Source organism: Sinocyclocheilus rhinocerous, unplaced genomic scaffold, assembly GCF_001515625.1.
Source record: "Sinocyclocheilus rhinocerous isolate Xijiao unplaced genomic scaffold, SAMN03320098_v1.1 scaffold1038, whole genome shotgun sequence".
Lineage (NCBI taxonomy): Eukaryota > Metazoa > Chordata > Actinopteri > Cypriniformes > Cyprinidae > Sinocyclocheilus > Sinocyclocheilus rhinocerous.
Genome location: NW_015632707.1, coordinates 81,624 through 96,502, shown reverse-complemented (window position 1 = coordinate 96,502; position 14,879 = coordinate 81,624). Strand labels below are relative to the sequence as shown.

The 14,879-nt window shown below is 35.2% G+C and overlaps 1 protein-coding gene across 1 annotated transcript in view; it reads right to left on the bottom strand.

The window, feature by feature from the left end:
• Positions 1-14,879, bottom strand: part of LOC107742719 (ATPase family AAA domain-containing protein 2B-like) — a 128,776-nt gene that overhangs the window by 53,222 nt on the left and 60,675 nt on the right. The window contains exons 19-21 of the mRNA XM_016555757.1: positions 14,577-14,736; positions 10,895-11,017; positions 8,074-8,193 (exon numbers count right to left, since the gene is read on the bottom strand). Coding sequence (XP_016411243.1) covers positions 8,074-8,193; positions 10,895-11,017; positions 14,577-14,736 — 403 coding nt within the window. The remainder of the gene's footprint in view (positions 1-8,073; positions 8,194-10,894; positions 11,018-14,576; positions 14,737-14,879) is intronic.

The window sequence follows — 14,879 nt, the reverse complement described above, 5'->3', positions numbered from 1 at the left end:
TCAGTAAGTTTTTTTTTTTTTTTTGTAAAGAAATACTTTTATTCAGCAAGGATGCGTTACATTGACCAAAAGTGACAGTAAAGACATTTATAATGTTATAAAAGATTTAGATTTCAAATAAATGCTGGAAAAAAAAACATATCATCGTTTCCAACATTGATAATAAATCAGCATATTAGAATGATTTCTGAAGGATCATGTGACACTGAGGACTGGAGTAATGATGCTGAAAATTCAGCTCTGCATCACAGGAATAAATAACATTTCAAAAATATAGTAGAATAGAAAAGAGTTATTTTAAATTGTAATAATATTAGAGTTTTTACTGTATTTTTGATCAAATAAATGCAGCCTTGATATGAGCAGAAGAGACTTTGAAAAACATCTTGAACTCACCTCACTTGTTCTGTTTCCGGTAACTTTCTTCTCTTTCAGTTGCTGTGAAGTAAAAAGAATACTGTCACTATTATTTCCTTGACTAAATTATGCTTTTAAATTGGAGCTACACTGTAATTTGCTATTTTTTCTTTTCACTTTACCAGATGACGGAATTCTGCTGCCATCCCATTGGACTCCTCCATGTTCATCACCTTCATGGCCGTTCCCAAGATGTTGAACATGCGAAACCTAGAACAGGAGCATTACTAAGTAAGTGGAATTCTATTAATTAAAGTGGAATTCAAACGGAGTTTAAAGGGTTAGTTCACCCAAAAATGAAAATTCTGTCATTAATTACTCACCCTCGTGTTGTTCGAAACCCGTAAGACCTTCGTTCATCTTCGGAACACAATTTAAGATATTTTTGATGAAATCTGAGAGCTTTCAGACTCTCCCATAGACAGCAAGGGAACTACCACGTTCAAGGTCCAGAAAAGTACCAAGATGATCGACAAAGTAGTCCGTGTGACATCAGTGGTTCAACTGTAAAGTTACGAAGCTACGAGAATACTTTTTTTGCACGAAGAAAACAAAAAGAATGACTTTATTCCACATTTTCGTCTCTACTGCGTCACTTTGGACTCGTGTTCACGACAGTATCATTTTTTCGTTATTTTTGTTTTCTTTGCGCAAAAAAGTATTCTTGTAGCTTCGTAACTTTACAGTTGAACCACTGATGTCACACGGACTACTTTGTCGATCATCTTGGTACTTTTCTGGACCTTGAACGTGGTAGTTACCTTGCTGTCTATGGGAGGGTCAGAGAGCCCTCAGATTTCATCAAAAATATCTTAAATTGTGTTCCGAAGATGAACGAAGGTCTTACGGGTTTCGAACAACACGAGGGTGAGTAATTAATGACAGAATTTTCATTTTCGGGTGAACTAACCCTTTAAACTCTGGGTTCTGAAGCAAAACCAGTTGAAAGCCACAGATTTAGAGCAGTGGCAACCGTTCACAACCTTCGGCATCAGATAACAGTGATGATAAGCAGGAAAGCGAGCAGTTCTGGACGGCATCAGGGATTAAATATCCCTTCTGCTATCCCATAAAAGACCTTGATAACAGAACTGCTTAGTTTTGCCGTCTCCACGAGTCGGTGTTGGGTGGCTGACTCAGCATCGGGACAATAGCGGACCACAGCGGAAACACGTCGCTCTTTGTTCTTGTATGTTGGTACAAGACTGCTGAGGCTTCTGAATCTGATGGTTCATTTGTCATTTCTCCTGTCATATTGCTTTGGTACTAGCATTTACACCTACAAACGGAATTATTTTAAATATAGAGCATCATATGTAGATTCACACCAGAACACAGAATTAGCACAAGGTGTTATCTCGCAAAGTCTGTCAAGAACATGTCCAGGCTATATTTCACACCAAATTATTGAGAAAAAAATATCCATCCATTCATCCATCCATCTAATACAATCATAATATAATTATACTCTTAAAAAATATGACTTAAAAGTTCTCCAAAAATTGATGGAAAAAAAATCTACCTTCTTTTGAACTTGATTTTAACAAGTACATAAAACAAGACTGAATGAATTCAGAAATCATAATTCAAAGACTCCATAGAACTTTGCAGAGAATATTATCGACAAAAATACTTATTTTTCCTCATACAAAGTTTAATGACTTTAAGATGATGTGAAAAACAGAAAATTGTCATGTAATTTTCAAGATTTTTGAAGAATATTTACCCCAAAAAATCCATATTACAATGCAATAATATTTATTTTTAAATTGTAAATTATTAATTCATAGTAAAGTATTAATGGTAATATTTGTTTGATTTTAATAAAAGAAAAACTGCATTGCAGTGTTTTGGGGAATTAAATGAGAACTTCGTCATTGAAAATAATGAAAGTTACAAAACAAACAAATTTTTTTTTTTCATGAAAATGTCACCATGCAAGCAAAAAAAAAAAAACCTAACTTAATGAGAGCTGGATTATCCTGGAATACACTATTTCCTTGCCATCCTCTCACTGTTGTTGTTGTTGTTGCCAGTTCAGTCTGATTCAAGGACAAAGGGACACGATTTATCAATTGGCAAGCATTAGCTTGAAGAGTCCGAATTTAAGAATAACTTGCGGCACACAAAAAATTGATGATGCTCCTTGGATCAATTTTCTTTTCAGATTAAATTGTCAACTGAGCCCAGAATCAGTAAATACCATTAAGCCCGATAAAAGGAGGAGAAAAACACTACTAATGGCTTTTTTGACAGCATCAAAGATAAAACTAATCACTTGGGGGATAAGGCTAATTTAAGGAAGCTTTTCTTTAAATTAGTGTTTGTTGTTGGGCAAAACAGATGGAAGGTAGATGAAATGCTTAACAAGCTCTTAGGAGCTGAAACTTTCACTTCACAAGATGTTAATTGATGGACTGGAGTGGTGTGGGTTATTGTGATGTTTTTAATCAGCTGTTTGGACTCTCATTCTGACGGCACCCATTCACTGCAGAGGATCCATTAGTGAGCAAGTGGCGCAATGCAACATTTCTCCAAATCTGTTCAGTGAGTAAATTTTCAGTAGATTTTCATTTTTAGGTAAACTATTCCTTTAATATAAATTATTTAATGCACTGTTTAATGGAACAGAAATGCACAGAACATCAGTGCGCAGTAACCAGAGTGAATTATTAGACACCCTGAATGTTTTTTCAACCTTTAAGAAAAGTTATATTGCATATAATTGCAAAAGCATGTTTTTCCACATATAAATAATCTGAAAGTAAACGGGAGAGCGAGACGTCTGCTAAAGTTAAAGACCAAGAATTAAAAACATTGCGGAGTTACTTTTACATCTGCTCTGAGGCTGAACTTTAAAAATGACTCCCTGCCAGTATCAAATGTTCAGTATTATCAACAGTCAAGCTTCCACAATTCTCACTGAGCTGTTGCCAAGCTAAAAAAGACCACTTTTTCATAACCATCTGTTTGAATAGACACCAAAGTCCAGATTGTGTGGTTCAGGGTATGGTTGAAAAAGGAAAAAGCAACAAGACTGAAAAAAGTGCTTTCGAACACCACATATAATCATGACAACTATAACACTTAAGCTTCGAAAAAGTCCCACACAAGGGCAAACTTCTGACTAGGACACAATACCTCATCAAATAGCAGGACATCCAAGTGATAAAACATATTTCCAACATCTCCGGCTCAAAAGAGCATCTGGTGGACTGCGGTCACCCCTTCTTGAACGGACCTCTGATCACTGTTAGTCTGTATAAAACATGTTTTCCATATGCGTGAGTTTCACCCAAACACATCTACATATAAACTGAGAAAATACCTCCCATTTCTTATGATACTAACGTCAAAAGCCATGCGTCAAACTCACTCGGCAGAAGCTATGTCAACGTCAACATGGATAGGTTACGTGATATCCTTCTCATCCTTAAAAACCATTACAGTTCAAGGAATAAACGATTTAAATACATTAAACATGGTGTCAACCATCATATATGATTTCCCATTCATTCAACATGTATGAATGTCACAATGCAAAATAAATAGTTAAATAAATAACTAAATAAATTAAACATTAATTTGTTTTGCATATTGTTGGGTTCGTGTAATATTAATACATTTCAAAGTTTACTTGTACAATAAACAATTTTGGTACAGCTCTGGGTTGCAACTTCACCCAAAAATGAAAATTCTGTCATTAATTACTCACCCTCGTGTTGTTCGAAACCCGTAAGACCTTCGTTCATCTTCGGAACACAATTTAAGATATTTTTGATGAAATCCCGATAAAAGGAGGAGAAAAACACTACTAATGGCTTTTTTGACAGCATCAAAGATAAAACTAATCACTTGGGGGATAAGGCTAATTTAAGGAAGCTTTTCTTTAAATTAGTGTTTGTTGTTGGGCAAAACAGATGGAAGGTAGATGAAATGCTTAACAAGCTCTTAGGAGCTGAAAGCTTGAGTTTTGTGCTCACTCACCTCGTGTTCACAAGCAAGAAATATAACACAGGCAGACAGGAGCGCACCCATCTCATCCCGAGGTATTTATTGCACCTAACAGCCACCTTCTCATCTCTCAAGGATGTAATCATTCTTTGTGTTTCTTTTCCCTTGAGCTGTTATACTGTACGGTTCTAGACAGAGTCTGTCAGATTATCAGAGAGACATATGACATCTTGTGGCAGGATGAGGAAGTGCAGAACACAAATTAGAGAATTAGAGGACAGGGTTTTGGTGCTACAATGCTGTAGAGCAGTTTTTTTTATTATTATTATTATTTTTTTATAATAAATTTTAAATTGGATAATAACTAGAAAATACGTTTGTATAGGAATACATATTTTCCATGACTTTCCCAGGGCTGGATTTCACAAAATTTTTAAAAAAAAAACGAATATAGTTATAACCGTATACATGAATATAAACCTTATACATTCAAAAGTTTAGGGTCGATAAGATGTTTTTTTTTTTTTAAGAAGGTAAAACCAGTAATATTGTGAAATATTATTACAATTTAAAATAACTGCTTTCTATTTTAATTTATTTTAATATATAATTTATTCCTGTGATGCAAAGCTGAATTTTCAGCATCATTACTCCAGTCTTCAATGTGACAATGCTTCAGAAATCATTCTAATATGCTGATTTGCTGCTCAAGAAACATTTCTTATTAACAATGTAGAAAAAAAAGTTGTGCTGCATAATATTTGTGGAAAATGTGATATATATTTTTACAATTTTTAATACAAAGTTCAAAAGAATAGAATTTGTTTTCAAAATTTAAAATTCAAAAATCTTTTGTAAGATTATAAATCTTATCTTTACTGACACTTCTGATCAAATTAATGCATCCTTGCTCACCAAAAGCATTATTTTCTCTCAAAATGTATATCAAAAACTAAAAACTAAATCCAAACTCAAAACAAGCTAAGAATATAACCATGCAGATGAAACAAGCGAGTAAAATGTTACAATATAAATCACAGATTTAAAGTTGATTTAACACTATATACTAAACAAACACAATATTATGATTCACTTCATGATCCAGACATCTAGAATATCATAACATCAAATCCCAGTTGATTCCTGAATGAAAGATTAACACCCATAACACAATTAGGGTTGGGTACCGAACTCGGTACTTTTAAGGGTACCGACCGAATTGCGTCAGTACTTCCGAGTACCGATTCACGTTAAATCAATCGGTGCTAAATTTCGGAACCTGAGAACACATCTGGGCGCATACGCTACAGCGAGAGAAAGAGACCCTGTGACGTGAGGTCACCCCTGCAACTCGTTCAAACAACACACAGGTTCAGAAAAATTAAAACAAGAATTTCTGAGGGGTAAAAAAAAATTGTTCAAAATGTTGAAATTGAGACTTTTGGACTTATTTTTTCATTGAAATAAATGTTTTTGTAATTACACAGAGAGTAAAGTACCGAAAAAAGGTACCGTTGGGTACTGGCACTGAAATTCAGGTACCGATACCGGTACCGTACCGGTTAAAATGTGAACGGTACCCAACCCTAAACACAATACAATCTAAAAATAAACAACCTATGACCGGTCCTTATTGTAGTAAGTTCACACTAGTCGAAATACCCATCAGATCCACTGTATTTGAGATGGTTGCTAATTAATCTCCAAAGTTCATGTGGAAGCATCCCATGACTGCCATCCGATGACTTATCCGCAATCTAATGAGTCCACGCTGGCAAAGCTGCAAGAACGAACTTGCTTATCGCGCCAGGGGTGGTAATGCCAGCTCTCAGCAATTCACAGCATTACAGCTCAATATGGCAACATGGCCGCATGATAGGTTTTAACAAGCCACTCCTCCACAACAACCTCTTTTGCGGCCCAGCTAAAAGCCTTTCTGAAGCAGAGATGTGAGATGAATGTGATAAAACACGTTCCCAGCTGCTGCACGGATGTGTCAGCGTGTTTCGCCGCAGAGTAGGTGCGATAGTACTTTCTGACCTTAGCGGCCCCTGAGCCTTCCCAGCATCCCTCTCCATCTGCCGGGTGGCCACAGGAGAGGCCTGACCTGGCTGGTGCTGCAGTTAGAGGGGAGGCGGTGAGGGAGTGCAACCAGAGGGCACTGCTCTGATGCTGGGAGAAGTTCTGCAGCGTTATAGTCGCAACACCTGCATCAATCCTGGCTTCACTCTTGTGCAGATCAATAGCGGAGGGACTATATTTGTATGACTTAAAATTCTAAACCCCAAAATCAATGTGAGATGTATTGTTCTCTTGGCCTGTTTTCACCAAGCACAAAACTATGATAAAAAACTAAAATATTAAAATATAAAAAGACCAATTAATTTTTATGACTTCCCACAAACTTCCAAAACAGAAACTGCACTCAAAAGGAGTCATTTTCTAATCTGAGAAATAATTTCTCACAGATCAGCGTGTATACAACATAATTGTACATGAACTTTTAAGATTTTATTAATTACTATGACTTTCCCAGGCCTAGAAATCATACTTTGGAAGGTTTTCAAGGACCATGGGAACCATTTAGGGTATTACGGAAGGTTGCTTATTAAAGTCAAAAGGATTTTTTTCTGAATTTGAGTAATTCAAAGTCCAATCACTTGAGAAAGTAATAGCTAAACTTTGGATGGAAAAATCTCAAACCTTTCAACTATGGGTTAGTAGTATAACATATATTAAAATTCAATTTAGAGCTCAGGAACTGCATATTAGCGATTTTTGTAAACTGAAATTTGAGCTCCAAAATAATAAAAAGATCTAAAAATATATTTTTACATAGTATTTGGTTTGCATTTAAGCTACATAAATAAAACTTCTCAAAATACTGTATTGATGATCTCATGTCAGGAATTAATTTTTTTGTAACATTTTTCACCGTAATATCTTAAGGGGAAAATAGTAATGTTAAAATTATTTTACATATCCTAATATAATCTTATCTTCTGGTTTGCATCCGTCAATTTCCCCTCACAATACCGCAATGATACAGTAATTAAAGAAAGTAATTAAGTCAAAAAAATATACAAAGAATTTCACATTAATATTTTCACATTCATAGAATAATGTAAACCGGTTTTCAGATTCTGACTAAAGATTGTGTAGATAGAATTGTTTTCTGTGGAATAACATGCACATAGTTCACCAGCAGACTAGTAATGTACGTGTTATTTTAACATATATTAAAATGATCTAATCGTTTAATTTACATTCATTAAGTTCCAAAAGTAAACAAATAAACCTATTCAGATGAAATAAGAACATTTAATATGCAAAGTATTTAAATAGCCTCAATCAGCTGACATGTCTTCGGTCGCTCAGTTATGTCATACCACACAATTCTACTCTCACTTATCTATTATAGCCAATGTTTTAAGTGGCATAGAGGCTACAGACTTCTATGACCCCTTATGACCCCTTATTCGCTGAGCGGCCATGAACCAGTGGCACAATCACACTGTCCCTCGTGAAAACTCCTTTCACAGGCAGAGCTGTTAACAGAAGTGTTGGACCACGCAGGGCTCGTTTCAGCACACCCGAGTCAAAATACAGCTTGTTCGATCACCTGCAAATAGTCTAGCCTAAAAGCTGCCGCACAAAGAGCAGAGACCTTGACAATCTCTGTTGTGTTCTGCATGTACTCACTGCTGCAGTGCTTGTCCACTCCATCCCCCTGAGAACTGCTTAATCCCACCTCCTCTCCCACAGGTTTCCTGGTCGCCACAGCGCTCGGAGTGACGGGTGGCTGCGGTGTGGTCTGAGAGGCTGGGAGAATAAGAAAACATAAGTTATTGCAGAGACAAGGACTGAACTGAACAAATATCTGACACATCTGACAATATGCTTTGCTAAGAAGGACAGAAAACAAATCTGCAGCTTTTTTTCTTCCTTGAAATGTTCTTCCTTTCAAGAATAGTGTTTTATTTGTAGTGTTTTTTTATCATTTTAATTAAATTATTTAATTTTTAATTAAATATAATTATTTTTTAATAATCATTACATTTTATATTTTGCAAAATTTATTTATAGTACTACTTTTTTTCTCAGACAGTATAAATGACTCCTTATACATGAAAATATATGACCTCTTCAGAGATTTCAGAAAGATGGTCGCTCACAAGGGGATCATCATCATCATCATATTCTACAAAATCATCTTCTTGCCTGCCAAATGCTAAAATGAAAAAAATCCCAGAGGCTTACATTGAAGGAGGGATTCAAGCCAGGACTAGAAAATCATAAAGACTTGGTAGTGGGCTTTATCACACAGTTGAGAACTTCTTAAAGATCCCAATAAATCAGGTTTTGTGGCTGTTATAGCATGTCTGTTGTTATGCTAGTACTCGTAAAGCAAGACAAAATTCACTTCAGCTAATAATGTTATGGCCTCGGGGAAAACGGAACGAAAATATTGATGACTCATCCTGCACTCACTCATTTTGTCCAATCGAATGCACTCTAGATTAATCATTTCCCCGCCCTTGATACCACCTAGGTCTAACTAGCAATGTTAAATAGTAAATCATGCTGGAAAAAAAGGAAAGAAAAGAAAGGAAATAAGGGACAAGCCAAGTCCTAATTTTGTTTTAACAGACAATAAAGCAACAAAAGTAGAAAAAAAATGTCCTCATCAAGCCATTTTATGGTGGTCTTTAATTCAGATGCAGCCCTGCTTCAAACGTACACACCACAATACCGATAGCCATAACTTCTCCACTGCACCATATAAAATATTCAGCAGCACTTCTCTAGAGCAGGTCATTTTTTACCCCACCGTATTCGTTCAACTGAACCAACGCAAAATGAAAAGGAACCGAGGGGTGGCCCAGAAGGGGGCCGTGGGAGATTTTCATTACAGCAGACACAAAATGAACGAATTACAGGAATCTGAGGTAAATCATTCTGAGAGAAAAGCCCCCTGGTGATTAAAGGGTGGTGGAGGGGCTGGTCGCCAAGACTCTCGCAACAGCCTTTAATGTGAACTCTCTTTTTTTCCTGGAATTTTTTTTATTCTTTTTCATTTAAAAGTGAACGGAGAAACATTATGTGCCTTTGAGGATTAAAGCCCTAATACTAATGTTAGTGCTTATGGGTGTTAAACAAGGTGCCGGCATGCATGCTAAAATCTAGGGCTGAATCCCTATTTGTATACTATTCTAAATGATACCCATAGGTCTCTAAAGGATTTATAAATTAATTATTTATATGCATGTATTTCCTTATTTGCATGCATATAATAAATAATATACAAAATAATAATAATGTACATAAATACATCTAAACATACAGTAAATGTATTTATTTATACATATATATATATATATATATATATATATATATATATATATATATATATATATATAGACAGATAGACAGACAGGCAGACAAGCCATCGAGAAAGTAAAATTACATTTTAAATGTTAATTTAGAAAAAAAGGATAAATAAATGAATTTATTTATATGATAACTTAACTTATTTATAATAGAAATATACATTTATTATAATATATTATAATAAATCATTTATTATGTATTTATTGTTAAAAATAAATAGATTTTTCTAAATGGCTTAATAAAATAGCTGTCATATTAATAGGGCCTAATGAAATCCATTTTATTTTTTTCCGAATTCCGTTTTATTTTTTTCCAAATTCTGTTTTAATTTCTCTGGATTCCGTTTTTTCCTTTCTTTTTTTTCCCAAGACTGTTTTAATGGTTAAATTTAAAAATATGAATCAAAAAGCAAGTATAATTAATTGAAATCATGAAACCACAATGTAACAGCAATGTATAAAAATGAACACTAAATTAACAATTAAAAATGTTAAGGCCCTGTGAAAATACGTTTGTCACAGTTTTATTTTAATTCTTTTTTATTTTATTTCTCATTAAATTTGAATAATCAAAAGCATCTCTAACTAATTGATTGTAGTAGTAGTAGTAATATCATTACATTAAGTAATATATTTCTGTCACAGTTTCTTCAAATTAAACCAAACTTTTATTTTGATGGGTTGATGTGAAGACCTTTTTTTCTCAAAAGAAACGGCAAAATGCTCATGAAATGACTCTTAGAGCTGTTCTAGAGATCATGTAGTCATATATGCATGTGGTCATATATTACATATACATCACGGAAATCATAGGGCCCTATATTAATCCAAACAATTGGTTACATATGTACGATACCGATACCGTTTCTGTGTTTCAAATGACTCGTTCCCTATAAAGTGAATGCCACAGAGCACTACATAGGGAATAAGGAGAGGTTTCAGAACAAACTAAATAAATCAACAATAAGTGGTCTAAAACGGGAGCATTAAAAACAATAAGCAACTGCAAGTATTCACGTGTACATGTGTTTTGAGCAACAGGGTTTGTTTGTGGCAGTTTTCTGATGTGGTACACAACATCAGTCTAGCTCAAAGAAACCCTGGGCTAAGGACAGCCTGAAGTGCTGGGTCACCTCTCTTCCTGCAGGACTCCTTGATCTCCTCGCACATGCGGTCAAACTCGGGGTCCAGTTCAGAGGCGATCATGGCGTGCGCAGTATCCTTCAGACTGCAGGCCCTGTGACGGATGATTTTATCTGTGAGGAAGCACAACGGAAGGCCACAGTCAATGAAAAATTAATTTGGGTAGATGAAGGAGGAGCCACGTTCTTGAAGACTGACAGTATGATTTCTGGATATTAGGGCTGCAATTAATCGCAAAAAACAAGTTTCGTAATTATTCCAAATTTGAATAGCAGTTGTTTTAAAGTATATTCTATTTACGGAAAAGAATAATTGTGATTGCATTATGAACAGAAAATGACATTAGATATTTTCGTATACATTACAAGTAATGCGTTATTTCACAAGTTACTTCATAAAAGTAATCGGATTACATAACTTGCATTACTTGTAATGCATTACCCCAACACTGGCAGCAACCACCAATAGGAGCAAAAAAGTTAATGTACATAATGAACCTAAATGGCAACATTATAGAGAACAATTTAAAAAAATAATAATAATTGAATAAAAAATAAGCAATAAATAAAGATGGAATGAACAAGAACAAGAAAAGAGGCGCAACAAATCAAAATAAAATTTGGTGCTGTAAATCAAGCAACGGCTCACTGTAATCAATTAAAGATTCACTGAAGAAACTTAAGCATCGGCTTTTTTATGCGAGTATCTGAACACACTTCTGAAGCGCTCCACAGGCAGTCAATCAAAGCATCTCTGTTTACAAAAACACACTGGTGTGAGAACAGGGATTACTGTGTTTTCTCAAAGTTCTCAGAGCTACCATTTGTATTCTATCCTTATTTTTTCTCTCTCTATCATTAATCAAGCCGCTTTTAAACATGTAGGGAGGAAAATGTGTGTGTGAGAAAAGAGTCCTCATTACTCCAGGACGGGCTGGAGGTCAGGATCTGGCAAAGTTTGCCTCTTAATTGGAAGATGGGCCTAATTAAGCCATCTAGAGCGAGTGAGAGGACACTCTTTACTCCAGTCAAGGATATAATGGCAGGCTGAGAGGAAGAGAGTGTAAATACACTTGTTTTGACTTTCAAAGCCCTGCACAAAGATCGCAGGCTGCTGGTGGCAAAATTGACAATTGAACAAATGGACCCAGGAGAAATTAAATCAGTGGTGCTCAGTCCAGATCTTTGAGATCCACCTTCACACTGAATTTTCACACTGTTTGCAATAGAATACCAATTTACTCCTTATTGGGTCCTGCATAGTATATACACTGCACAATCTAATGAACTATTTAAAAAAGAAAATATTATATTAAATACAACAAATTAATGATTAATACTTTAAACTGTAGCAGGTTACACTACTGTCACATGACCTCATCGCACTGCATGTCTAATTCTGCAAGTGGCACCAAGTAATCTTACATGTAAAACTGGTTAATTATAGATGTGCAAAACTAGAATTATGCTATTTTTAACTTGACAACATTTTAAAAATACATCTCATGGTGGTATGCTCAGAAAAAAAAACATCAAATGGGATGTAACAACAAAGTGGCAAATGCAGTGGCAGTTCTGTTAACTTCTGTAAGTGGGATGAATTTTTTGACATATATATATATATATATATATAAAAATTAAACTATCAGTTTATCTATCAGCTTATTTTATTTCAGGTAACAAAAATTTGCAGTAGTATATATACTATTTATATATACATACTCACAGAGTTTTTACTACATAAAAATATATACAGTACTTCCCCATCCCCAGCAAAGTACATAGTTCTAGTTTGAAGGATGTGAATCGGGATGCAGACTTGAAAGTTGAAGCAGTTGGTTTAGAACAGGGCTGGAAGGAAACTCAGCAGGGAGGCTGATGTCCAGGGGCAGGATTAGGCAGCTCTGAATTAAATCATTTGAATGAGAGGAACCTTAAAACTTGCATACTAAGATGTGATTTTGAAACTTCAGCTGGGGTATGATTTCAAAGCACACATTTTCTAGGAATCTGACTTTCAAACGACCACTGCAAGACTCTCTCTTGAATGAAGGGAGGTTTCCGAACTCTATTTGGATCCACACTGCACTTCAAGGACAGAAGTGAAACTCACAAAAAAAAAAAAAAAACACAACACAACAACAATGAACAAATGAATGAACAAAATTATTACCTATATAACGAGGGAAAGGACACCTTAGATTTTAAGTGCAACGTTCATGCTTCACTTGTGAGAGTAATGCTTAACAAACGGAATTTGGACAGCTCCTAAATCCCATATTCCCCTGCTCTAAATGGACCAGAAACCTCTTTCTGTTTCCTTATTAAAGTAGCTAATTGCGTTTTGTCTCATTCCTTCAGTGGCTCCTCTGTGGACGCTGCATTTAAACAAATGACCCACGTTCTCCCAGCAAATGGGCTACTATGATTTATTCATAGGCACCGGCTGCATTTAGCCAACAACCTTCACTGGCTGACCAATTAATCCAGACGACTGGGAGTTAAGTCTTGACAAAAAAAAAATAATAATCACAAAAAGTGTTGTTCAGAAGTAGCCAGCTAGCAGACTTCAATTATATAATATAAAGTTGTCTATCTCACTTCACCCACAAACAATTATGTGGCAATCACATGACCGTTTGCACAGGTTTTTAATATGAACATGTTCCTCTTGGTTTAAATAATGCATGCCTTATGCATGAGTTATACAGGTTCGCGTTTTACATCTGAAAAGCTCTTTGTCTCATTTGATGGTGTTTCTCGTACTATTAGGGTCTGTAAAGGGGCAAAATTAAGGGGGCAAATAAATACCGCACATTTAAGCTTTTGGTGGAAAACCCAGCGTCAACTTACATAAATTCACCTTTGCATTTCAGGCACTGTTTCCATGGCTTGTTTAATTCTGGTTTAGTTTATATTCAGTGTACTATGTACATATATGGCACATCCATAAACACCAATAAATATCTGACATAATTTTCTACACTGCAAAGTGTCCTAACTGACCGACCGTACGGCCAGAGAATAGCAAGAAAGTCCATTAAAGCGATGAATGGGTTTTATGGAGACTGCTCATTATAGTGCCATTTTTCCTCTGTGGAGAGATCAGCGACAATGATTTCCTGTGCCTTTTGAATAAGGAAAGGTCAATGGGTTAATATCTAGCTATCTTTATTGTCCTCAAATTCTCATATCTCTCAGTGAAGGACTGACCAGTCTGTCCGATTAATCATTGATTCAATGTCCTCCATGCTTCAAGTACAGCGGTCGCTGCTGCTGCAGCTGTTTTTGGTTGGTATCACCGTTTCTGAAACTCTACACTAAGTACTAGAGATGTGCACAACTAATTGACTAGTTCTGCACCAACTGGTCAACTAGTAAAAACATTATTTGAATGTCTGAAATTGATTTTTATTGTATGCCTATACATAGTTCGTTATAAATTTTGTGTATACATCATTTTTCAAAATGTCTGTCTCTACTAAACCTACCATTTTTTTAACACAAGGTCAACATAAGATAAACAAACATCACATGACCTAAATATTCCGCTCAACTCTGCACCAACGCTCATTGAAAAATGACTTCCTGTTGCTGCATTTTACTGTGTGTGAATATCCCATAACAAGTGATGTATTGTTATTTATCCAGCTGCTCTATATTGTGTATTTACCTCCCGGGTCCTTGTCTGGATTGTACTCTAACGCATTGCCGCAAATGAGGTCAATGTCCACTAGAAAATCCTTGGCGACCATGTATTTGTGAGAGTCGATCTTCATCATGATGGTGGACAGGTCCATAGGCTGTTTGATAACCTCGAGGTAGTCTGAAACCTAAATCAGAAAAATACACAAACACATTTCACAAAAAATTTTTTTTAATTTAATTAATTAATTATAAATAATTATTTTTTTTTTAGTAAAAACTAATTGTTTGGTAAAATTTTTTTTATATACATTTATTTATATTATATACA